General features: G+C 40.1%; 1 protein-coding gene across 5 annotated transcripts in view; it reads left to right on the top strand.

Moving 5' to 3' along the window:
- The window catches only part of fhod3b (formin homology 2 domain containing 3b), a 63437-nt gene that overhangs the window by 23427 nt on the left and 12534 nt on the right, over positions 1 to 27476 (top strand). For 4 of the 5 annotated variants that reach the window (XM_049731164.2, XM_068651748.1, XM_049731165.2 and 1 more), the window contains 13 exons: positions 9955 to 10022; positions 11283 to 11388; positions 21376 to 21470; positions 21915 to 22026; positions 22466 to 22560; positions 22667 to 22810; positions 22882 to 23123; positions 24392 to 24499; positions 25907 to 26014; positions 26086 to 26220; positions 26299 to 26349; positions 26573 to 26763; positions 26882 to 27436. In XM_049731164.2, coding sequence (XP_049587121.1) covers positions 9955 to 10022; positions 11283 to 11388; positions 21376 to 21470; positions 21915 to 22026; positions 22466 to 22560; positions 22667 to 22810; positions 22882 to 23123; positions 24392 to 24499; positions 25907 to 26014; positions 26086 to 26220; positions 26299 to 26349; positions 26573 to 26763; positions 26882 to 27436 — 2010 coding nt within the window. The remainder of the gene's footprint in view (positions 1 to 9954; positions 10023 to 11282; positions 11389 to 21375; positions 21471 to 21914; positions 22027 to 22465; positions 22561 to 22666; positions 22811 to 22881; positions 23124 to 24391; positions 24500 to 25906; positions 26015 to 26085; positions 26221 to 26298; positions 26350 to 26572; positions 26764 to 26881; positions 27437 to 27476) is intronic. The other variant, XM_049731166.2, reaches the window with a different exon arrangement.

Genomic DNA, 27476 nt, shown 5'->3' with positions numbered 1-27476 from the left:
GCAGTTTTAATGAAACAAGGTGGAGGAGTAGATCCGGTCAAGCATGGAGGAAACCATTAAATTCAGGAGCAGAGCTGCGCATACTCATTATTTTTCTAGGTAATATTACACAGACCGCCACGTGTCGGGCCTTTTAGGGTTTTTAGTACACGAATAAAACCAGATAAAAAAATGAGTAAGCATCATGAAGTTTGATCAGTCTCAGTGTGTCCAAGTATTTTCGCATTCTTAACCGTCATCCAAGTGTTCGAGAAAGTTAAAAAATAGTACTACAGTTAGAAACGACAATATCCCGCAAACAAACTTGGAATCGGCTAAAACAAACCACATCATGCAATTTCTACCAAAGATAGAATTGGATTTTCTCTTTCATAAAACATAATCTTTTAAAACCATCCAGTCATCTGAAAATTGAGCAGACCGAACTAAACGTTGGTCCAAAGCATCTGAACCTTTCATTTTAAACTTGCTGTCTTCGACTTCTTAGCTCGTCAATCATGGAAAAAGTACAAAAGCAATGATACATTTGGCAATTAAATCCTCAACTCTTGTGATCAAACATAACAGAAACATTGAAATGAGAACAAATAAAATAGCAGGTCCATTACCTTGACATGTAAACAAACAAGTCCGTATCCACCTCTGGTTCCCATTAACAAACTTTCAACGTTTGTTTAAGTCATTGAGGAAAATTTCCTCTATTGTGCCCATCATGCATTATGCAAATCTCACTGTTCATTGTTGTTCTCAGTCCAAACATTTCTTGTGTTTGTAAATCTGTAATGGTTTTGTTGAAGTCTGTGCTGCTTATCTAACTTTCTTGCTCCAATCATGTAATATTTAGAATATAGAGAGATTGTGTTGTCTGTTAGCTAAATCCTGCGGCTTCTACAAAGAGTGCAATGGCGGCTTTGAGGACTTTATGGAAGCCAGCTGCCTTGGTCAAAAGTTTCCAGAGTTCCATTTATCTGGGATGGGTCAGAATCAAGTGATTCTGACACACTTTTCAACAACTTGAAGATATTTAAATATGATGATTTTAGTCATTTCAAACTCACTCACAAATCATTTCCAACTCACTCATTGACAAGGAGACATAAGAACAAAAAAAAATATATATAGTGTTTATTTTATAGAATAAACAATACAGCAATTAAATGAAAATCTTGAATTGTAAACTTTTTTTTTTCTTGAACTTTTAGAGAGGAAATATGCCATACATGTTCAAAGACATTTAATTTGAAAATGAGGTGAGCCACAGCAAAGGAAATGTTTTGCACAGAGTTGGCAAGCGAATATTTCCTTAGTTTCTTGGTGAAGGTCTGGTGAGGACATGGAAGTGGGCAAGCGAGCGATACAATCAAGAGCACTAGCACTAATACCCCCTGCTGCTGATCGCCAGGAATCTTTTTTGTGGTTTGAGCTATTTTGTATTCCATTTCCAGATTCGGGGCTGTGTACCAAACCAGATTTATTTTCAAAGCAGATATGAGAGGAGCTAGAAGACCATGAATAATTTTCCTTATTAATATTGAAATATAAATGTCATGGCAGTGTCACAAAAAAGACTTATGTGCTTCTATTTTTTTTTTTTTTTTTGCAAAAACACTTGGAAGGATTACACTGGTATTCCTCACAACCACTACCAGCTGTGCCTGAAATTTTTGGTAAAATTGGCAAAGGGTCAAGACAGAATGGAGGAGGGAGAGATAGAAAGGAAGGGGGAGTACTGGAAAAATGAAGTACCTAAATGCAAAAACATGGACCAGTCAGAAAGTGGTGCCAGTGTGCTCGGCCCTCGTTGTCTAAACTTGTTATGCTGTAATTATGCAGGGCAGCTGCGTGCGCTCACATAAACATTTTTTTTCTCATTTTCCTTAAATTCCTGGTGAATAATTCATGAAACTAAGGGCTTACCGTTTAAATCTAACATTTGCTTGTTTTTTCTCTTGGTTGATTTGGTCAGGTGTCGACACACTAATCAAACTCGGGCACCGGTTGCCAACCGAACCAAGTCTTCTCGGTGGTCTTGGTTTGGTTCCAAACAAATTTGGGGCCTGTTCATTTAGGGTGAGGAAGCAAGCCAACCTTTATTTGCTCCAGCTGTCAGAAACCCAAGTGTGACCCGAAAGGGCATAACGTTGACGTAAGTACAGCAGGTAGTAAAGTGCTGAAATGGGTAATGATTAACAAAAGATGTTTTGGGTCGGGTTTAGGATTTAGGTTAGGGTTAGGGTTTAGGATGGGTCGTATGTCGTTTTCTCTATATGGGGTAAAGCAGACTTTGGCTTTTATGGCTGTCTGAAGCGTTCAACATTCATTTTTGTAATCATTTCTGACACATTGATACATTTCTATAATCCAACCTAATTTGCTTCATTCGCTGACGTTATACAAGATTGCCTTTTCTTTCCGGTATACGTACCCATTGTTGCAGCCATGCGTAAAACCTTTACCCCCTGCTGAGTCGAGATCAAAGTCTGGATGTCTTTTCCCCTTCCCCTTGGAGGGATAGTTAAGCCTGTTAACTCCTCTCTTGGTTTGAGAGATTGTCATCTCGAGACTGATTGTGCAAAAGAAATATTTAAAGAAAATCACATATCACCTTTGCAATGATAATGCTAATGAATCATAATGTCTTGTGCAAGGTTGTTAGTCCCATATGCCCTCACCTCTGCTGCCAGGAATTTCTTATCTCTGTTAGAGACACACAAAAAAAAAACCACAAATTAAAATGGGGTTGTGTGCACCATTTGTCAACTTCATTCCATGAATGTCTTGCATTGCAGTGGATTTTGTTGACATACTTTTGGACCATAATCTTTGCAAATGTGAATACCGTGACTGACTTTGGCGAAATCACGACATTTTACCTTGCACGAAGACGGTGGAATCTGCAGTGCTGTGAGTCAGTATACCTTTATTTTTATTTTTTTATATCACAAACCACAGGTGCTGTAAGCATTATGATCAGTCCCTCCCCACCTTGACAATGTCACGCTCTTTGGATGCATGACTAGCTCTTAATGGGGGTTGTCCAAAATATTGCCATTTTACTTTTTAATGCTTAGACATGTTGGTTAGGATGCAGGTATGTCACCACACCTAGAAAAGTATGTAAGCTCTGATTTGCTCTCTAATATGCACAGAAAACTTTCCAAAAGGATTCGATCGCTACTTTTCGTTTTTTTTATGGCATCAGATATCGACATTTGAAGACAGCAGGCAAAAAAAACCCTGATAGTTCTAGTTTGGTGAACAGGTTGACACAAAAGTTCCCCTGTTGCTCTGATTGGAGGAGAGATTATCAAACCAAAGTAACGGGCAAAAACTGGTCGTTGGAAATGTTGATTTGATTCTACTTGTTCTGTCTTCAGTGAGATGAAGAATACTTACAATGCAGGTCAATCCAAGCAAGGCTTTCCTGTCTGTGTAATTGCGTTAAGCTATTCTCGCAAGCCTTTTCTCATAAGGTGTCTCTGGTAGCTGCTAAGCTGACCCTTTCTCAGACTCTGCCACCTGTCAGCAGTCACACTGCACTTCACACCAGCTTAGCATAGCCAAGCCGGTGCCAAGGCCAAGGAATGCGACATGACAAGGCATCCGTGCAAGGCCAAGATTGTAGTGATAGCTCAAGATGGCATATTATGCACTCCGAATAACTCAAATACCTCGTTTTACATCTGCGGTTAACCGTCAGAGAATTTCTAATGAAGCTCTATTATCACCGAATGTCTTCCGAGGAATATTTGCGAAACCTTTCACCGTAAAGACTTGCAGAGGGGGTGGTTTACACACTATGAAAACAAAGTCATGAGTCGGCTTGTTGGGTGACTGTTGTCAGTGGTGGCTGGATCAAAGCTAATGGATTTAACTGCACAGAGCCAAGAAAAGAGATATTACCTCGCACCTGAGAACATATCGATGTTGACGTATCTTGTGCGTAATTGTGCATTGACCTGCGACACGTAAAACTTGGGTGTTCTTCGCTTTGGCACAGGTTGTATTTAATTTTCCGTTAAGGTACAGAAGATATTGCAAGTGCCGCTATAAATATGAAATGTGAGTGTCCATTAGATGCTAGGCAGTGGTGCTTCCCCCCCACGTGTCAGGTGGTTGACATTTGGAGCGAGCCAAGACAGTCAGCGAGGCAGCCAAGAAGAGAAATGTTTTTTTTTCTTCTCCAACAAAATGACTTGAAATTAAATTTGATCATGTGTAACAAAACTGTTTTAATTGTTGATCTTAATTTGAAACTCCTGTAAATTACTTTGTCAGCCTCTTTTATTGGTTAAAAAGCAAAATGGATGCATACATCTGATATTTCTGCACAATACGAGGGCCAGTTGGCTCCAATGAACTTGTAGTTTACCCGACACAGTTACAGAAATAAAGTTCACGACTATCATCTGGAGGTGGTTAGGTTACCACAACTTTTTGAACGCATTAGTTGATTTGATTTAGTTGTGGTACAGCTGGACCTGACAGACGGCCACCACCCCCAATCGGACCGGCCGCGAACGTTGATCCGCTAGTTTTTTTTTTTTTTTTTATGTGTGTCAGGCTTTTGTCTGATGCGCTGAATGCTTGCATGCCTTTAGTGAGTATCTGTGTCAGTGGTGCTTAGTGTGGGGAAACCCTGCTGAGGACATGAATGGAGGGCAGTGGGCTACATCAAATCAAAACAGAGGAAAGAAAAGGGGGAGGGGTAATGATTCATTTGCCCGGCAGATCTTAATGAAACTTTTGTCCGTCCTCGTATTAGCTTTGTTGTCACGCATCTCCGCGCAGAACCAAGTCAGGCATCAGATAACATCTTGACGGGCGGTTAACGTACATATTACACCGGCAAAGCAATAGAGCTTCAGCCTGCCGTGCCCGTCAAGCACCAACAACCTCCTAATAAGGATTCTTTCAGACGTTGAAGATACTCAGACAAATGTCACTGCTGCCGAATTAACGTGACTGACACAAAACTAAACTTTGACCATATGTCGGATGTAAACACGTCAATAAACACCACAATCCAATTTCCACTTGGGCACAATGGGTGCTGTTGAGCTCTGAGGGGCAAGTTTTATGTTTATATGAACTTGGCTGTGGTATGCCTTTGCATCAAATGGGCCAGGCGGGATCGGATGTCAACCTCGGGTACCCCGCTCCCTTGAGATCTTGGACACGGTGCCCTTCCACAAATCCACCGATAGCACACCTGTGAGGGAAGTAGAATTTAAAGAAACGGTGGTGGTTTATTTGCACATTTGTATCTCGGCAAGAATGTCTCCTGACAATATTTGCAAGGTCTGCTAGCGCTGTGCTGATGATCAGATTATGTTGCGGTTTATGACTTGTTTGGTCTTTTCATCTCTCCCCCATGTCTCTGCTTTTACTGTGCTTGGACTTTCACGCCCCGTGTGTCCTGGGAGGCCTTCCTATGGCTTCCAGTGACAGAGGCTTCTTCAGTCTGTGTGGCCCCGCTCAGTTTTCTCTAATCTAAACCATCATCACCACATGGCTTCCATCATAACATCCAAAGTATTTCCAAGCAACAGGAACAAATTGATGAATGTCTTTATTCCTTTGTGCACATTTTCAGCATCCTGTCAATGTGTGAGTGAAAGTGCATATTCGTGCAGACGTTTTTCTTAATCCAAGTATTACCTAACGTCCAAAAATCAAACACGGAATGTGAGATCAGTTTTACCTGCATTGTTGCCAAATAATTTCCACCTGAGTGCTATAATCTGCTTTCATTGACCCTTTATTCACCTTAAGTCAAGGGGGTGATTCTTGGCTAATAGCGTGCTGAACGTCAATGTCGGAAAGTCATAAAAACTGATTGTATCAAGTTTTTTTTTTTGTTCTTTCTGAAGTCTGGAAAACAGAATTTTTACCAGAGCTTCAAACCAGCAGAAATGTGGCAATGTTTTTGTTTGTCTTTGTTGATCCTGTGGTTTAGCATGCAATGGAGTTGCTCATCGAAAAAGGCAAATAACAAATTCAAACTGTCTTAAATCTTATTTAAAATAAAGCGCCGGGTATTTGGGGGAAATTTTCTAATAAGACACACTGATTTATTTTTCTCCATTTAAATCATTGGTCAACCTCCCCCAGAAAGGTAAATATCGTCATCCATTGACGATTGTTACGATTCATCTTTGCTTTAGATGAACGACGAGGACAGACAAAGGTTTATTGATGTTACCGTGGCTGGAATAAAACTTCTGAGAAATAATCACACGGATGGAGGATTTTATTTCCTCTGACTACTCCAAAAACAACCCAACTCTCAGTGCTTGCATGTTATGTTAGTCAGTTAGCAGAAAAAGCAGCACAGCCCTCAAGGACAAAATGGCGAAATGGTAAGGCCGGCATGATGAATCGCCAACTGGAATTTAACTGGAATTATTTAACTAGTATAGTAATATAGTATAGTATTTTTAATCTTGAATGAAAGTTGATAATTAGACATTTGAGGCCATCTTTCTGCACTGTCTTGCTAAAGCTACAATACTTTATATTGCAGGTTAAAAGTATGTCACCTTTACTTATAAGGAAAAGAAAAGAGAAGAAAACAGTTGGTGCATCAGCATGAAGTAAAATACTTTCAATTTCAGTAAAAAAAAAAGAAGAACAGCTTATTTTCTCTTTTGGCTGCATCTTTCTTTGTGGTATGAGGATTTACTCCTAGCATATAATTACCCTCAACCTACAATTAAATCAAAATATGTATTGAATAAATCATAAAGCTGTAAATGATTCAGGCTTATTATGCAGCTCAATTATGGTTTTAAACAGTCTTATAAAAGATGAAGCCAAAATGATATTGTCTACCCCAAACATATGCTATCACTTTAGATTTATTTGGGCTCTTATTCTGAGATTTGCATTGGTACAATAATAAAAAAAAATATCCTGACAAATGCAGCAAGTAGTTGGAAGTCTCAGCTGGTTCCAGGTAAACATGGCTGCTCGTGTTGAAGTCTCTGAAAGAATAAGCTCTGTGGTTTCGTCCCCGGTTCGGAAAACGCCAGCTCTTCGGTGTGTATCGGCGCCAAACGGTATGGAACTAATCTCCACTGAGCTATTTCTCATTAGAGATGGGCCTCTGAGAGCTTCATCAGAAGGTAGACGGTGGACAGGGACAGGGAAAAGATCCTGCTGATGTGCCTTATTTAGTGTCGGGAAGGAATAACTTTCTGACACTTTTATTGCAATCCGGAATAAAGGGCTAAGAGGGAGAGAATAAGTCTTGAATGTATGGCTATGGGAAGATGGAACATGCTTCTGGATTTACTGGAGCCTAGTCAGGTGCTGATCCATCACTGTCATTGAGTCTTCCTGTGATCTGGTCACAGTCACTTGTTAAGCAGGACTGGGTGTCAGGTATTTGTTGGGTGATTTACATTTAGTGTCTTTGAGGAAGAGAAGTCAAATATTCCAGATTTAAAATCAAGAATGAAAGGGAAGATGTTCCATTGGAAGTATAATTTTCACCTAAGGGATCACAGTTGATTCACTTTGAGATATTGAAATCAATGATAAACATAAAAAGATCAGTCTTAAGATAAGTCTTTTCTTTAAAAACATTAATTATATTGATCACCTTTGGAAAGATTAGCCATGTGGCTAACACAATGTAGAAGAAAAAAAAAAACATTCTGTTATTTCAAAGCTTATTTATCAGCTTCCGCACAGCTTCCAGATTTATTGTTTGTGGATGCCGTTGCCTGACTGTGACATTTTCCATAAAAAGACCGGCCTTCCTCATTAGTCATTTCAACCATGTATGGCAGAATGTGCAAAACATTCTCAGCTCTGATCCACTTACACATAATAGCATCCTGTCATAAATCAGAATCAGGGAAAAGATTGTTAAGTTGACGAGAACAGTTTGAGGTGTTGCATTTCAGCAACCGCATATGGTCTAATTTCAGCTCACACTTGACAATCATGCCACCATTTCCTTTTTTTAAGCTGATTAAGATTGGACAACGGCTGGATGAGTGACTTTGGTGCACTACACCTGAAAGGACTCAATTGCATACACAATATGGAGCTCAAGGTGTTGAGACAGCAGACTTGACAGTTTGTAGTTAATCCTTATAAAATGCTTATAAAATGATTTACTGCATCTCACGCAACATCACACCCAAAAGCGACTTAAACCACCTCTTAACCCTGCAAAGCCTGAACTATTAGATCATTGACAGGACTTTTTTTTTTTTTCAGATTTTACTTTTAAATTGTGTAGTGTTGAATGAAACTGAATGGACACAGGGATTAAATATTATTTTACGTAAAAAAACTAAATGGGTCATTCTACGCTCATCCAGTGGGATTAACCAAACTGACTTTGATGTTTATGAAACTTTCTTTACTTGTTTATTTTGATGGCAAAACACTAAATTTCACATTTCAGATTGATCAGAGATCAATTTGGGAGCTATAGTCTCTGTAAAAAGGGGCGTGGCTATTTCCTTTGAACCCTTCACAAAAATGGGTATAGTTGGAAAAGGAATTCAATAGGTTTTTCAAATCTGCCATCATTTGTTTCATAGTCTATGAATTTTACCTTTTGAAAGATCATTTGACTTTAAAATTAACCTTATGGATCATATGATCTCCACAAAACACATCAAATATAAAAGGAATGAAAATATTCATACCCTCTGATATTCTGTTATAATTCATTGATTTTTCATTGAAATCTGAATATTTATTTGCAAACCAAGATAATCCACTAAGGGCTAATAAGGATGTACGTACATTTGAAAGATGTTCCTTTTTTTTTTTTGCATCGAGTCATCTTTTTACAAAGTATGTAGTGGTATATTGCAAGATAGTTGCATCAGTGAGCCTACGCATGCTGTGGGAAAATCCTGTGTGTAACTGGAAAGGCACCTTAAAAGATTCTGCCCGCTTATTCTGTCTGCTCCCGTGTCTGGAAGTAGGCTGTGTGTGCCTACAGAACTGGCAAGCAACATCCATCCTCTCTCTTTCTCCCTGTCTTCATCCGCTAAAGGGATTTACTCGCTTGCTGCAATGGCCAGCAACAATAATGAATGGGAACCTTTTGCTCAACATCCAAAGTGTATGCATCCATGGGGTGTGTTTCTCACATTTTAGAATAGGATTAGCAGCAGCTGTTTGTAAAGAAGTCGCTCAAATGTGCATGTGTGTGTATTTGTGTGTATATGTGTGTTTCTGCAATGCAGCATAAGTCATGTGTCAGAGTGAGGAGAGCCTGATCAATCAATCCTTGCTGGCAAAGTCATGCACCTATCCAATCCCTAAAATGTGCATCCATTATGAATGAAAACAGCAAATAATCAAAAAGACGGAGAGCAGACGCTAAATTAGACAGTTGCTGCATCTGCAGCAACACTTCTGCTGAGTCAGAGAGCGTTCAAGAGCATTGATGGGACGCCATGCTCAACACTGCCACTCTCTGGCAGCTGTGCAAGCTGCTTGCAGGGTGACAGATGACCCAAAAGTTGTTGCAGGAAATGTTCTCGAGCATAAGAAGGACCCACATAGTTTTCAGCATGTTTCCATAACTGATTAAGGACATGATTGTTCCTTCGCCATTGTGGTGTTTCTGCCATGAATTTGCATAATGGCAAGCTGCAGATTCAGCAGTGTCAGCAGGAAACTGCTGGCTAATTCTGCACAGATGTGGCGTCTGCTCTTCTTTTTCGTCCCGCAGCATATTTTTCACATTTAGCTCGTCGGGAATAATTGCTGGTATTGAAAAAAAAAATTGTTGGACACAATGGAGTTATTTCTTATTCATGGCAAAGTGAGTACACTTAAACCACAATTCATAGGCGGTTCATTTAGGGTAGGATAAAACAAATTTGTCATATTTATTCATCATTTACTTTGAGACAACATTATAGGAGGGAGGATTCCACATGTGTGACTGATTTATCTCCTTTGCTCTTCATGCAGAAAAACTCTATAACTCCACTGGAAGAGAACTGAGGAGGGCCCTTTTTTCCCTCAAGCAAATCTTTCAGGTAAGTCGCCCTTCTCCGCAGCTGCTTTCTTCCACTTCCACAATGGTTGTAACAATCACGATGGTAAAGCTCTTATGGAAGCAGTTGAACCCCCTCAGGGGGAGAGAAGGAGCCTTGATGGCCCCATAGTGTTGGGCTGCTGTCTTGCATGCTCCCATCTGAATGCTGGCCTTTATCAGAACATGCTCCAGTCGGGCTTTAAATAACAATGTTACTGACAGGTGAGACTTGCAGGTGGTTTTGTCGTTGTGGATCGAATTGTCAGAACAACAAATAAGATGTAAGGGATCACTTTGCTTGTGCTGAAAAGAAGACTTAAAATAGCTGATAATATAATTACAGTTTCAGTTGCTTTGGTGTCAAATTTAAGGCCTGGGGGTCAGATATGGCCCGCCATGTCATTTTATGTGGCCCGTGAAGACAAATTGAAATACTGCTTTATTAGTATTCATCTTTTTTAAATATTTGAGCAGTTTTTACTCATCTCAGAATTTAAAATCTTTATTCAACAGTTTGTGTAGCTACTGACATTCATAATTGTCGTCCAAAGGAAACTACGATGTGGCCCGCAACAAAAGAGTTTGACAGTATGATACTTCAATGATGAAAAAAATTTATCAACCATATTATTTTCTGCCTATCACATTGCTTAGCAGGTCATTGTTTTATGTATAGCATCACTCACGCCTCTAAAACCTTTAAAAGAGTTTGGCAAAATGATGTAATCGCTGTCATTTCCTTTATGAGGTACTAAAGCCTTGTTGTCTCATCGGGGGCTTGTCATTCCTACCAATTCAATCAATAGCAGTGTTGTTAAAAAAAATAAAATAAGCATATTTATCTGATTCCACATGATTTTGAGCTAGTGTTTTGTTCATTTTGCTGTGCAATGTTATATGATAGCAATATAAAATATTGTAGCAACAAAACAACAGTGTTTGGTAACTCAAGCAACATGACTTTTTCTTTTTTAATTTACTGAGAAGTAGTGACTTTGCACTCGTGAGGATTTCACCCGACAGTGACGGTATGCTTTTCATGTCGAATAACATCCTCGGATGAACGTTTCACTATGCATTGCTTTTGTTAGTGTGTATGTGGTTAAAAATAATAGTTATGGACCGTTGATTTAACAGACATGATTGTTGTCATGATGATGTTTTAGTTTTCATTCCAGGGCCGTTTGGATGAGCTGTGACAAATATTTAGTTTGGTTTAATGTCAAATTTGCTGACATGTCTTCTCTCCTCTCCTCTTTAGGATGACAAAGATCTGGTGCATGAATTTGTGGTGGCTGAGGGACTGACTTGTCTGATCAAAGTGGGTGCTGAAGCTGACCAGAACTACCAGAATTACATCCTTAGAGGTACATTAACCGCACGGTGTTTGATTACATGATCACACTTTCACTTTGGGTCTGAAGGAGGACTTGGACCAATCAATCCCCAAACACTTGTCTTTCCATAAACCTGTCCCGAAGCATGTGTTTACAATGTAAATTGATACCTGGGCTGTATGACCTTCTCAGATGAAGAAAAAAAAAAAAGCATATGAAGCAATGTTGAGGCCGAGTTTGATGGCTGGTTAATTTATCAGTCCCCTGGTAGTGAAGGCGAGAGACCACATGCTTTCAGTCTAGATAGTGGAAGCCTCACTCAGCAACTGCAAGGTCAGTGACATCGAACTGCCTGTATCAGGGTCACACGTGCTTAAGTAGCTGATAAAAAGCTGTTAGGATCATTAAATTTACCCCCCTTTATATTGTGTTTATCTTTTCCTTAGCTCATGTTTTTTTAACATCTCTTGTATTTGTTTTATAAGCCTGAGCCAAGAGTATCAGTTTTGCTTTGATTTTTATGTGATCCAACTAAGGGTTGCAAGATTACAGGAATTTACGAAGATGGAAACTTTCCATGAGGGTAGTATACGAGAATTATACTCCAACTGGAACTCGGTAATGTTCTTAATTAGAATTAGATAATAAATCGAACAATAAATATAGAGTGACACGCGCACAAATGTTAATAATTATTACAGTTTAAGTCGATTTTCTATTTCTACTTTATTGACTGGTGGTAACTTCATGGAAAGTGCAATGCTGGAAAATGACCTTTGACATTTGAGCAAAATGCTTCCCAAGTGGCTGCAACTGCACTTTTATGCTTCTAATGAGCATCACTTCAACCAGTCTCCTTTTAGTTGACCTTCCTGTGCCACGTTATTTATTTATTTATTCCCTTAAATGAGTCATTGCCCCCTTGTGCAACCTTTCAAAGAGTTGACCTTGTCTGGATGTCAGTGACAAGTTACCTCTGCCCCCCCCTCTATCCCCCGCCTATGCAGGTTATAAAATTGAACACGACCCCTGCTTGCATTCTGTTAGCACTTTTTTTTTTCTTATTCGCGAATTGCACATGAGTAGGAGGTGGTTTTATTTGGAGCCTCAAGCATTGGGGGAGATGTTAGTGTTGCTCAGTGCTGAATGATGAGACCACTTCTCATATCATTTTACGTTCCTATCTGATCAAAACACGCTTATCTCTTATTTGCTCCTTTTTAGGTTTCAAAATCACTATGAGAAATTTAAACACGACCACACTCCCACAAGAGCCTTTAACCCATGTTAATTCCTCATCTTGTTTCTCTTGACTTAACCACGGAATACTGAGAATGTAGTAGGTCCGTGCCTCCCTCTCGTAGAACTTGAGCTGGGGTACGCACGCCTAGTTTGTAGATGTGTGCAGCTTTAAAATTGATGACAATAAAATATGGATCTCACAGAAGAGGGGATTTAGTTGGGGTAGGGAAGGAGCACAAAATTTAGATTTTCCGACATGCACACAGACAGAAAAAATGCATAGAAACTTTTTCTGTGCTTTGGAAAAAAAAAAAAATCAATAAGTAAATAAACCTTTTAAAAATTAATTAAAGTGATTAATTTGATTAATAATTTAAAATATTTTATTTTGTCAGGGAATGACCAAAACAACTTGGATCTACTTTTTAGATTAATTTTTGTATGTAGTTTAAAAAAAAAAAAAAAAAGCAAAACATAACTAAGGCAGTTTTTTTTTTTTTTTTTTTGCTTTGTTTTTGTTTTTTTAATGTGCTGTGTTTCAAGTTGAAGCCAGTTTGAAAAGGTAAGAAAGACAGCCTTGAACTTTTCTGTCTGGAGTGCCTTTCAAAGCTCCCTCATGAATCAATAAAACTATTTTGGAAAATGGAAAAAGTATTCACACCTGCATCTAGTGAGCATATATTTTATAAGAGCAGGTTCCCAGACTTCACTTCTTGGAATATCGCCATCTACACTCACATCTTGCTTTTTCCATTTCTCACTTATTGCCCTGAAGGTGTCTGTGCCCAGTTCGTGCTATGATGTGGGTTATTTCAGGGTCCGGTCCCTTCTTAGGGCCCCCTCGCACCTGGCTCACAGGGCTTCCAGCCTGGGATTTAACTTGCTGGAGGCCTGCAGTTGCGGCCCAGAGGGGACCTTGCATGCCTTCATCACCCCATCAGTGCAAATGGGGATGAGGTCACTCGGAGGTGTTTTTTTGTCATCTAGTTTAGCTACTTTATGATCAGCCATGCTGCAAGGTCACTAATACACGGGAGTAATTAAAGCCTCATTAGATTTGGTCATTCTTCCATCCATGGTTGATTTACACAAAAAAAAAAAAAATCTGTATACTTACACTGAATGGGAAACTCTAAGATTGAATGATTTTAGGCGACGCTGATCAAAACAAATTGAGTCATCAAAACAAATGGTACCATAGAAAATACTAAATAATATGTGAACTTGCGATCATACAATTTTAATTTACTGTACATGGTACACGAGAGTAAATGTAAGTATTTCTGAAAAGTTTCAGATGTTTAAAAAGTCAATTAAACTTGGATCAACTACTACAAATAGTCATATTAATGTGATTTTTAACATTTGCTGTAAGCACAATGCTCCTTTAAGTTGGTCAAAGTAAAAAAATAAAAAAAAGATGTGGGAGCAGCATCAGACAGACAAACCAATTACAGCCAACTTGAAGCAATTATCTTTTTCTCTGAAACGGTCTCTGTGGACAGTCTTCAGTGTGATCTATGTTTTTTTTACTGACACCAACTCTACTATTTCTGCCCCTGCACTGTTTTTATGATGAAACACACTAAAGTTGACATTTTGAATCTACAGGAATGAGGACAAACGTTCCTTTCTACCTTTTAAAGTCGGCGAGCGTAAGGGATCATGCAGCTTGTAACGCTTGCACAGCCCCCTCCCAGGAACATAAGTCATTACATGCCGTATTATGTTGTACAGTGGATTACATGCTATAGAGTTGGCAGTCCAGTTCTACTAGATAAGTCATGCTCATGTTTCTTTTTGTGCTCTTAGCACATCTTAGTCTTGCTTTTGTCTCTTTGGCATTACAGTTAAGAGTTTTAAATGATGTGGCGGTTACAAGGCTATAAATTGAAGCTCCTTGAATGGCCTATTAAACTTTTTGTTGACCTCTACAATGGTCTATAAGAGTAACTGAAAAATACCTTTTTTGTTGGAGTTTAATAGCTTTTGCGTCAACACAATAATTTGGACGAGTGTCAGAAAGGTTTCATGACTGGGGTCTAGACAGACTACAACTTTTTTCACTTCGGTGTGGGCCAGACAACGTCTATATGCTTCATTCAATGCACAAGATAAACTTGACCATGTCAACATGACTGTTTACGACTCCTTGAGCATCTGACAGTTCCTGGCCAAGAAGAGCATTGGTCTATTGGAGTGTAGGATCCCCACCTCCTCAAGCTCAAGGGGGGCATCAAGGCAGCTCTTTTTGAAGATGTAGATGACATCAATATGGCCATGATGACAGCTGCAGAGGATGGCGGATGAATCCTTCCAGAAGTGCATAGAGGCATGGCAAAGAAGGCTGGGAAAGCACTTTAGACTCCAGGAGATTACTTTCAAGGGAAACTCTTGTAGTTTTTGTTTGGATTTGAATTATATTTTTGTGACATCATTTCTTTTCTTTTTTTTAACCTTGTCTTATCCACAAGTTGATAAAGGAACAATGTTGTGCAAGGTGTCCTGCACCAAGCAACAGATTCCTGTCCTTGCTGCTTTGACAATTGGCTGAGAAATAAGCGACTGAAGCTATCGAAGTTGTATTGTGTCGTCTGGCTGTGTTACTGCTTGGCTCCACCAGAGGGGTCGGACCCTTACGATTGCCCCGTCGTGCTGCTTTTTTACGGGAGCTGTGATTTTAGAAGTAGACAGTTGGAAGTAGACAGATGCAAACAAAAAAAATGAACAATTTGAATGTGTTTATTGGAGATGGGTTCATTTCTATTTCTATTCCATTGTTGCAAATTCTGATTGACTTGCTACTTCAAAACTTACACTTTTGAGCAAATGAGTGGCACACATGTTTTTATCCTGCAAGTCCTCAACTCCGCTGGTGACATTTAGCCTCCGGCATGGTTTCTCTCCAAATGACTCCTTGCGCCGCTCTCTGGCAACTCAATTAACATGTTCAAGTCTCAAAAGCTTTTGACTCAGCAACCTTTACATGAAAGGAAACCTTGACCTGCTGACATTGTTTTTGGTTAGATCATACTAGTTACCCCCAGCTCACCTCAGGTGAAAGCTAACAGAGCCCCTTCGGTTCCTCCTTATATGGGAAGGCAATTTAGCTCCACCTGCATGACCTTCATACTGCTTTTCTTCTCCCTTTATAACTGCAAGTGTCTTACGGAACAAGAATTTGAGCATTTTACTAGTACAAATGTTTTTCTTGGTTTATAATTAAACATTTACCATTATCTTGCCATGTGTGCATACAGTGTTATGATGTTATTGTTGGAAGATAAATGACACATCCGCAGTAGAGCACCTCTTACAGTGTTTTGGCCTTTCCTCAAAAGACACCCTTCATTATCACTAAAAGCACCAAAGACGCAGTTGTGCTGAGAGAGCAGTAGTAATGTGAAAACCGAAGCTTCAAATTTTCTTCATGAACCAGTTGTATTTTTTGGCTCCTCTAGATCGCACTTTTGGATTAAAGACATTTAAAAATGTCAAGTCCGTGTACTTTGTCACACTTTTGGATTAAAGACATTTAAAAAAAATGTTAAGTCAGTGTACTTTGAGCCAAATGTTGAACAGAGAGTGCTAGAACAGTAAAAAAAAATAGAACTGGTTCATGAAGCAAATGTGAAGCTTCATTTTCCCATCCCATGAGAATCATGCCTATAAACTGTGCACTATTAATAGATGTTCATTTTATTTGGGAGGATATCAAAGTCCCATCCAAAGTCTCCAATCATTTAAGGATTGAAGATAGAGTAAGTTTTACTTATGTGATGCATATAAGAGATTTAATGTCAGTCCCCAGGACTCTGTGTACTTGGAGTTCTTCACAAGGCTTCCAAAGCTTGTTTGTATGTCATTAGGACATTTATTTGGGTTTTGGCCCACAGTCAGTTGTCAAATGCCTGCAGATGTGCGCTTCACATCAAATTGAAAGCATCGTCCTTATATAGTGCTGGGGCTTTTGTGTATGTCTGCCAGTCGCCTTGTTGACTGGGGATGTTTTGGCGGGGGCAAGTTGTCTTGCTCTAATGTCAGGTCTCGTGAGAATGCTCTCCATGAACATTTCAGAGTCGAGTTAGGAGTAAAGGAGCAAGTGTGATAAAAGGCAATATGAAATCTAACTTCATGGAGTTTAAGAATAGTTTATATGGGCTTCTATATTTTGGTCATGCTCTGGAACTGTGATTTGATTCCTTAGTATGAATTTGTCTTTTGAAATAGGAAATCTTAATGGGTTCTGATGAATCAAAAACCTGATTACACAAGCTTTTAGGATGTTTGAGCTTGTTGATTTAATTTGATTACTTCTATTTTTTTCACTTTGTGATTCTCATCTGTTGTTTCCAGTGAACTTCCCATTTTTTTAGCATGCTTTTAAATGGATGTTCATGTTATTGCATAGGAGATGTTGACATTGGCGGCAATTTGAGAGAAAAAGAATGGCCGTTAAAGAGTTTCTAAACTTTGATTGAAGCGTGTCCAGTTGCCGTGCATGCGCGTCTCTGACCTGTGAGTGCAGCTGCTTGCTAATGCACAGCACAGCAAGATAACAGCCTCAACGCGACGGAGATTTGGCTCCTCTCCCAAAGTGCTGATAAAATAAATTCTCCTCGATGACGGATGGTCCAACTGACCCAGTTTTGTATACATTTCAAAATTAAAAACCAAAGGGGCAAAGTGATGAATGAGTTTGGGAAAGGAGGCTTTTGTGTTGCATCTTTCCAGATAAGGTCGCTCCGTCGGAGCCAGCTGACTCATGTTGGCGCTGCCACCCAAACCTCAGATTTTTCTCACCTTGGCAGCGGTCAGGGAGCAGCCTTCCCTTCACATTCCTGTGGATTTGCAGCATAATTGCTGCGGTTTACGAGAGAGAGGTCTTTAAGAAACACTTTCAGAACCACGGCTGGAGCTCAGACGCTGGCTTTGGGTCGTTCATACAGAAGGTCTTTGCTTGTTGTCCTTACGGCCATGTGTTTTCTTCCCAGGCTATTCTTTCCCATCGTGGATACATTTAAATTCCAATCATTGAGCTTTGAAGGCAGCTCACCGTCTGCCAGCATCTCATTACGTGACATCCATGCAAAAGGGGGCAAAGCGCTGTTATTGTTGTACTTTGTGTGAGGTATTTTCGAGCTGCTCATGATTAACCCAAATGGAGGCCCACATTTTTGGCCTCAGATCAGTGCCTGAAGTGGACGCTGTCCTGCACAGACTCAGCGCTCACATGCTCTTCTTATTAATTCTCCCAAGAATATATTGACGTTGTCTGTTCAACAGTGAAACATTTTTATTGGTCTCGGTCTATTTGCGATCATCCGTGTTATTATTACGTGACGATCCAGTGGAGAATTCTGTTTGTTTGTCTTTGCATTATTATTTAAATATGTGGAAATACAAAGAGAGTAGTGCTAGTTTAGTAAATAAAGTCCTTTTTATCTTGCACTTATTATTGCCAGTCATCATGTAATCATCAATACAGGGAAATGTGTTTGCTTCTCACCGAGGTGGCCGCTATGTCACTAAGTAGACGTTTCCCATGATTGCATTTTCCGTAATAAACGGTAATTTTACTTTTTGAAAACAAGTTACAGTATCGTTTTGCTTTAACGGGATAACTGCTCTCCATGTGGTTTCATGTCTGTTTACCTTTGAATGTTCTTAAACCTTCGCTGGCATCAACTAATTCCATGACGAAGCATTTTTAAACGACTCGGAGGGTAAGATCGCCGTCGTGCGGTTTTTACTAGCGTGGATAAATGTTAACGCATTTAAGATGCAAAATCCTCACTTGTGTCATCGTCTCATTTAGTGGTCGACTTGGAAGCGCTAATGCGTCATCTGTCAGCAGCTGAGTGTTCATGTTGTGCGATGCCACACCGAAAAGTCTCATTATGTTCTTTTACCCTTCAAAATCTTTTCAGCCATGGGTATATTCAATACTCAGGTGAACTGACCCAGTGGTCATATCGTAGGTCAACTACCGAAGAATGTAGCTAAAGTCTGAAAAGTGTGTTAGTTTGAGTTAACTGTTTGGATGCTGGAGTCAATAGAGCAGCTGTTCATCATGTCATTACTAGCTGTCACTCATCCATCAGCAGTGCTGCCAAGCAGAACGGGGGTGAGAGGGTGACACTTGAATTCACGTTGACTGAGGAGGTTAATCATGTTTTTAGAAACACACTCTTGATGTGGTTTACCCCGACTCCACATTGTCCACGCCGACGCTCAGGGCTGGCCGCATGAGAGGACTGTCAGGAATGCTCGGGCCTGACATGTTGTGAGTAATTAACTCGGATTGATAAAAGATGAACTGGAGCCTTCACACACACACACACACACACACACACACACACACACACACACACACACACACACACACACACACACACACACACACGGTCAGGAACATACAGCAGCTGCACCTGGGAATTCTGGCTTATCTATGGGACACGAATAATTTCCAGCCCCTCCAAAGATGAGAAGTATGTGACTGAAGGTGAAGCCTCTCATCTCATCTCATAACATGAGGAGCAGTTTAACATGAACAAGTGAAGATTAGTTGCTAACTACTGAGGAGCTCTTGGTTAAGCCACTAAGTCTTGGATGGAGCAGTTGGTCGGATATAACCTGCTTTATTGGGGCCTTGTGTCAATTTGAATGTTTATATTTATTATTGTTTTTTATTCATTTATTATTATTATTTTTATTCAAAGCTCATGTTTGTCAGGATGTTTTTTTTTTGTATTTTGGAGGAAATCCTATCAGTGTTGTCTTGTCACATCCGAACAGGTCAAATTCCAAGTTAGTAAAGACAGTTCTTTTTTAAAACAAATTGGAATGTGCAAGACGATGATTTGCGTTGTTGAATTGTTAAGATTATTGTATGCTTAGCAGAGATGTGAATTTATGGCAGAGGGCAACTGAGCTCAAAGGCCAAGGGCACTTCTTATTTGTTACTTTCAAGCAGGCCAAGAATCCCTTTGAATCCCAATGATTTAGATGACATTTGATGGACCTTAGTAGACACTCGGGACTGCAATGGTTTTTGCAGATGAAGTACTTGAAAACTTTATTTCCAGTAAAACATTGTGAGAATCTGAAAAAATCAGACAAGTTATTTGATAATTTCACTCGATCATACTTTTGTTTTGCCCTTCCCAAGTGTATTTATGGTGATATCCATCGAAAGTAATGCATTCACATCATTATACTAAAATGCTGCATAGAATATTATTGTGATTGTATTTTTTTTTTTTTTTTGTGGTGGAAGTTGGTGGAAATCTCTGTTCATTATATCTCATTAGATTATTTTCAAATCCACATGAATTTATGGTCAAACAGCTTCCTGGGAGACTTTCTGTTTGACTTCTGATGGAATGGAGATTAGTTAACTCTAATAACTAACAACATCAATAAGTTACTTATTGATTTTGAAAGGTATCCTGAATCGTAAATTGGAAGTTTTCTCAATGTTACCAAGTTTTGTTTATATTTTTTTCCCCTCCCTATTGCCATTAGCTGATTAATGGAGGTAGTGGGGTCAAGCTAGGCTCATCCTGTTAGTGTGAACGCATTAACCCCTTGTTGTGTGTGCGGCAGTGATCACTGAGGCTCTACTAAGCACCTACTGTTTGAAGGGGGGGAAAAAAAACGTTTGTCAGTTCAGCTGTACGTCTTCCCCTTCCCCCAATTCCCTCCTTAACAGAAGCCCCACACTTGTCTGACCCGAGCTCTTCCCCACTGAGATCCCTTGACTCTTATTTTCCTCTTATTTATGTATCCGCTTACACATGGAAGTCATGTCAGCGTCCATCGAGGCGGTCTGCTCAAATATTTTCCTTACAGTCACGTCGGTTGACTTGAGGGATGAGTGCGCCGAGTTGTTTTTTCAAGTTTCTCCTGGACAGTAGCTCAAGTTTCTATGGGGTCCACAGCAATATAATCAACACCTTTCATAACAATACACATCTGTTTGCGATGTTCGCCTTTCATATGAGAAAGGGTCAAGCTCATTTTCCACACAAAAACCGGCGGCGTAAAGCATTTGATTTTTAAAAGAAATGATTCACGTCATTCCCTGGGAAAGTGGCGGCAGTGTGGCTCAGTGGTGGAGTGTTTGTCTCCCAGCTTGAAGGTGGTGGAGTCAATCCTAAAGCCACTGTGACAATGTCAAAGTGTCCTTGAGCAGGACACTGAAGCTAAATTTGCTCCCAGTAGGGCTTGGCAGCACCTTGTATGAAATGAAAATAAAAGCAATGATTAAGTTTAAAAAAAAGTTCAAACTTTGTGTAAATAAAGTATTTTATTCTAACAGTATAAACTGCTATGATTTTACCTAATTAACCCATTAGGCCTATTTAATTGAAAAAAATCATCAATTTTCTTAAATTAGACAAATATTTAATAAGCTAAATTAATATAAAATGAATTATTCTAAGATCTCTTAATGATGTACATTTTTAGTGGTGCTGATTTAGGTCGTCCTGTACTTTGCACTCCCAAAAATGCTGTGTGTATGTGCGTGTGTGTATGTGTGTGTGTGCGTGAGCGTGCATGTGTGTCATGGTTCATTCTTTCAAAAAAAGGCCAAGACGACCTGCTGTGCATTGCCACTGAAATTAATAACATTGGAAATTCCGTAGTTCTTCCACTTGTTTTGAGAAGGACACTCAGTTCTCAGAGAAAAGACAATAACAAGACTTGTCTGGGTGGATGATTAACTAAACCTTCGCCTCCATCTCGTTTTTTTTTTTCCCCCCTCTCCAGCTCTTGGACAGATCATGCTATTTGTGGATGGCATGAATGGCCTCATTGCAAATAAGGAAATAGTCCAATGGCTCTACACCCTTGTCGGGGCTAAGGTAAAACAAAAAAAGTTTTTCTTTTATTTTTATTTTTCAAGTATGATGCTATGGATCCACTGCCTGATCATATTATACGTTCTAAAATTACACACTCACTCATTTCAACCTACAAGTTAGTGTAGTCAACTCAGCCCCCTAGTGGCCAGATTGTTACACTTGGTTGTGAGTGTAGCTAGCCCCTTTTTGAACCATATTTTTTAAAAATCTTTTTCAAATATTAATTGCTTTTTTATTTATAGATGCTCACTATTAATGGTGTTCAATTTCTGCTGAATTAGCACCCTGTATACTTCAGTTTTAAGTTTTAGACCGTCACACACACACAAACACAACTTCCTGCCAGGCTCTTATCAAGTCACGCAAGACAGGATACAATGATGACAAAACTTTACTTAGGAACTGTGTTTATAAATTGTCCAATTTGCATTTCCTACTGTGCAGTTTCGTCTGGTGGTGAAGACAGCGCTGAAGCTCCTGCTGGTGTTTGTGGAGTATGCAGAATCAAACGCCGTTTTATTCATTAATGCCGTGAATGCTGTGGATGCCAAAAGAGGTAAAACGATACATAGGGAAAGCAGAATAATAGAGTGAATCAGAAGAAATTAGTCTAATCTTATTTGGATCATTTTTGTAGAGTGAAGTCAGTAATTGCAGAGGAATGCATCTTAATTAGATCAGTGCATTGGTTGAGTTGAATTATAATCTCAGTCAAATCCACTTGTCGAGTGTATAGATAAAACTTGAAATAGGAAATGTTGCTATCATTTTTAAAACACCCTTTTCTGAATCTGCACCGAAACTCAAGTGTAGGAATGTATTTCCATATGTGCCCTGTGTATGTATGACTGGCAACCGGCCCAGGGTCAAATGTCATCTGGGATAGACTCCAGTTCAGCAGCGACACCAATGAAGACATGTGCTGTGAAAAGAAAAAAAACAAAAGACTGATTCTCCAATGACCACCATCTGCTGTCTGGATTTGACTATTTCAGGCACAAAAGTATGGGGCAACGTCATGGAGATCCTGAATGAGAAAGACGGAGTAGATACTGAATTGCTGGTGTATGCAATGACGCTCATCAACAAGGTCGGTAGAACTTCAATAAGCTGTTGACGAGTTAATTTCCAGGAGCTTCTTCCAGTGTCATGTTCTTCTCATTGAGTTGTACTCCTTTCATCCACTTATGTTTTAGACTCTGGCCAGTCTCCCCGATCAAGACTCTTACTACGACGTGGTGGACTGTTTGGAAGAGCAGGGCATCGAGGCTTTGGCACAGAGACACCTAAGCAGGAAGGGCTCTGACCTTGACCTTGTAGAGCAGTTGAACATCTACGAGGTCAGAAAGCTCCTCAACAAATGTATTTTGATGTCATCCTGTAGTTAACTTGTTTCTGGTTTTATCCCAAGACGACTCTCCGCCGCGAGGACGGTGACGATGAGACGCAGGTACCTCCGAGCGGCAGGAAGGAGCGCCGGCGAGCCAGCATGGGCGGCACCAGCGAGCGACGCGGCCTGGAGAGACGACGCAGCCGCAGGCATTCTCTCCAAAACAATAGAGGTCCCGCCTCGGCACCGGCGTCGCCATGCAGCCCTTATGCAAGCGGCATCCTGCCCTTTGGAGGCCAGCGTGTTGAAGACATCGCCGAAAGGTGAGGTGCACAAAGCCACTGAGGGAGGATCTCCAAATGTTTCCATTTTGACTTCAGATGTTGCAGTTCGGTTTTATCAGTACCAGTCAGCAGACAAAAGTACTCGCCCCTCACCTGATCACTGCCACTCTTAATGCATCGCATCCCAGCCAGGTTTTGAAATAGCATACCAATTAAACCTTCTGGTAGCTCCCAGGTCTGGCCGGTCATGCGATACCGGCCCACTACAGGAAATTCTAGCGGCCTTTGAAGATCAACGTTTTTCCATTTTGTTAATGAAAGCCAGAAGGGCCCGTGCGAGCGATGGATCTAAATAGAAAACGGGCAACAAGACTCACGTGTGTGGAGGCAGAACAGGAAATAACACTGAGCAGATATCTCACTGAAAGGAATCACCTCTTTGGTCACTAACAATTTATTTTTAAAATAATATTAGACTAACGTGCCTTTGTCCCTTTTCACCTCCACCAGGGATGTTTTGTTCCCATCTCTTGTGTGTTTATTACCACTTCAAAGCTCAAGGCAGAAGGTTATGTTTTGATTTATCTTTTGTCACCCGGATCCATATAAGTCATCAAGCATGACTGCCACCTAGAGGACACATTTGGCTTACTGCGTGCCGTTCTGCTTTTTTTTTCATCATGTTTGTCTTTTCATGATGATTGGCAATTTAATTTTAGTGACATTTAGGGACCTCATTTTTTTTCAAAAATTCATCCAATTATGTATGCAGGCTCTAAATATATCATGGAAATATTTTACATGCAGTGTTGAGGCATTTTTGTAATGTGCACAATGACTTGCAAAACATGAATTGGACTTTGTCGAGGGACCAAGCAGGAAGTAGCCTAACATAAACAGTCTCACTTTTATTTTAATCTTAATAAATTGATATCAGATCAAAATAAAAACCAGCTAACGAACATTCTTGCACCTGTTTCTCTGTCTTCAACATCTTATGACTTACTTGCTTGCTGCATGTGTGTGTTCAGTGTTTCCCTCAAAATTATAACCGGAATAAAGCGTAAATCAAAGCACTATGATTTCTCGTTTACTTTTAGCCTTCGTTGAACTGAAATAATGACTTCCAGAAATGGAAAAAGTGAGTCCGTTGAGAAATATCGTACATGGGAAACACTGAGATTTGTCAGCATGTTTGTGTTGTCTTTTTCCAAAGTCATTTTTGCTTCTATCTTTTCACTTTGCCTGTCGCACTTCTTGCGCTCTCACATCCCTCCTTTGAAACCTCAAACCGTCCCCTACCGCAGAGATGAGGAGGAGGAGGAGGATGAAGGAGAGGAGGAGGAGGAGGAGGAGGAGGAGACAGATGATGAATGTCATCCAGTCACTGAGTCCTGTAGGCAGGACGATCACAGGTATTGTAGGCTAAGTGTCCTGGATGGGATACAACCAACCCATTATGTCCTTTACCCACCACCTTCCCAAAAAAAAAAAAAAAATACACTGACTAGAACTGACCATAAATCAGTGGGAACCCAAATTCGCTCTCTGCAAATAAGCAAATTCTATGAGCTCATTGTTAGCTCGTTGCGATAAACCTCTAATTGTAAGTCCCGGTATTTCGTTTACAATGCTACTTTTTCTTGGCACTTAAAAAGTGCTTTGGTTGGAGTTTACCCCGCTTAGCTAGGATTAGCGTCAAGCCGTCATAATCAGTTAAATGGAAAAATCTCGATAAATAATTCTTTTGGTTTGGCTCAATGAAATTGGGCTCAGTGTTGCTGTTTTTGTGCTTTGAATCCTAAAAGACAGGAAGTTGATCATCTTAAGGACCGCGACATCCTCTCTTGTGTCTGTTGCAAATCATCGCAAAGATTTTAGTGTGAAGTTTGTCCCAAATAAGCACATAACCATCCCAAATCCTGTCTCGTAGTTTCTTGTTGATTGAATCCATGATAAATGTGCTCTTTTTTTTTTTTTTTATTCCTTCCTGCCTCCTTCCTGTATTGGTAGTGTTTTTTTCCACCACTCTTACTAAAACACCTCCTTTCCCACCACAATCTGTCTGACTTCCTTAAAGACCTGTGGTTAAAGGGAAAAGAAGAAAAAAAAAGTTCTTTTTGCAATTTCCTGGAAAGTTATTTTGAGATTTTTATCACCCATCGGGCTTTTGTTTTTCATAAGAACCATCGTTAACACATGACGAGTCAATAACTATATTTTAAGACCATAGAGATTTTTAGTGTGAGTCACTGTCTCTCTCATCAGTGTTCACAAAGTCACATTTTGCTGTTTACAAAGGGGTACTAAAAGAATATTATTGTGGGAATTACGACGATAAAGTGTTGGCGACAGGATGAAAGTAAAAATGGTACGAGGATGAATTCGTAAAAACATAATTTATTGTATGAGACAAAAATAGCTTTACAACAACAAAGTTGTGATTTTATGAGGAAAAACATTATTGTTTAAAAATGGATGATAACGAAGTTGCAGTAAAGTTTTTTTTTTTTTTTTTTTAATTCCCTGCAGTCTGTCTGTCTCCATCTACTTCTTTTATGTGTAACACTGACAACTGTCTCGTTTCAACTTCTTTGTCTCATACTTTCTCCCACCTTCAGTTTGACAAAAACATCCAACACTCTCAGAAAGACCTGCTGGGCTTGCTGTAGAACGTAAAAGTAGTGCTTTGCCGCCATCACGTGGCATCCTATATTGTTAAGTTTGCTTGTGGCATCTTGAGGCTTTTGGCTAGATGTTCAACCTGTCAATGATTTTTTTTGCTATCTGTGATCGGGTTTGTTGTGTTGATTCGTTAACAGGGTTACTTCCAATGAAGCAGCACAGCTAGACAAGCAGCAAAGTCCAGAAGCACCCAGCAATCGCTTCACTAGTACGGCAACCTGCACACCGGAGTCTAAAACTGAAAGGTTGGCTTGGATGACATTTTCTAAACTTATCAACACTCCAACATACAAATGTTGTTTCTTCATCCATGCAGACCTGCTTTAGGAAGCCTGTTGAGCTCCTCGTACAGGCAGCATCAGGAGTCTTTGGCTGCAGAGAGGGAGAGGAGGCGCATGGAACGAGAGGAGCGTCTGCAGAGGATCGAAAGGGAGGAGAGGGAGCGCTTCAAGTCAGTCTCAACTTGCAAAACACAAATGTTATATTGTCAATCCAAACCTTAATTTTTTTTTTTCCTTATCCATCTCAGTCGAGACTATGTTGAAAAAAGAGAAGAGGCGAGACAAGCCAGAGAGGAAAGGTGGGTTTTACTTGGTGCACATGAACTGACAACATTGTCACAGTAATAATTGATTTTTTTTTAAAATATGGAAAGAGTTTGATTAGCAGCTGCAATAATAGAAATCAGTAAATCGCTTATGTCAGCGTTGTAATATTTATTCATGTCAGCTGTATTTGTGTGTGCTTACTAGTGCAGAAACATCATGATCTTAATAATTTAACGTTATCCTTCGCTGTGGCAGGTACAAGGCCGTCGAGAGGCTAGCGGCCGAGGAGTACGAGCGAGAGCGTCCTCGGATGCCCGTAAGAGGCCGTACGGAGATCACACTGTGTTTGAGTTCCAACCCCGCCGTCCGCTCGGCATCTCGCTGTGTCACGACTTCATCTATCGCCTCACAGCAAGACAAAACACCCGATGCTCAGCAGACGTTAGGTAAACAATTATCATTAGCATGAAGGAAATATATTTAAATGTACTGATTAATTAATTAAAGCATCAGAGGTGCAACGTTGTCTGCACGCTTCTGAATGGTTTCTAAACTTTCTTGCAGGAACTAAATCCGTCCCGGCGTCAAAACATGACTCCCCAACAAGAATAAAAAGTCCAGCATTCACAGAATCAGAACTTTGTCCTTCACCTCCCTCACAACCAAATATGGCTGCAAAAGAGCCGCCAGCAGACACGAAGGATGTGAAGGACACGCGACCAGTTCAGAATGTGGTGGAAGAGCCAAAGGAGTGTGAAGAGGGAGGAGTGGGGGGAAATGAAGAAGGCAAGCTTGAGGAGATAGAGCAGGAGTGTGAGACCGGGAGAGAAGTTGACGAGCAGGTGGACGTGGCTGATGAAGTAGAAGTAGCTGAGGAAGCACAGGTAGCTAGTATTGACGTGGAAGTGGATGTAGAAGATGTTGTATTAGAAGAAGATTGCGAGAGGGTTCCGACCATAGAGAGGGACGTGGAGGAAAGTATAGTGCTGAGCGAGAAGGAGAGACAGAATGAGGAAGTGAATGAGAAGGACAACTGCTCGGCATCCAGCATCTCATCCACCAGCAGCACTCTGGAGAGGGAGGAACGTGAGGAGAAAGTCAAAAATGACATTGAAGCAGGTATTTCTTGCAGCGACAGTCTTTGAATAATCCATGTAGA

Source organism: Syngnathus scovelli, chromosome 9, assembly GCF_024217435.2.
Source record: "Syngnathus scovelli strain Florida chromosome 9, RoL_Ssco_1.2, whole genome shotgun sequence".
Classification (NCBI taxonomy): domain Eukaryota; kingdom Metazoa; phylum Chordata; class Actinopteri; order Syngnathiformes; family Syngnathidae; genus Syngnathus; species Syngnathus scovelli.
Note: the sequence above shows the minus strand (reverse complement) of the source record. Positions and strands in the feature narration are given on the sequence as shown.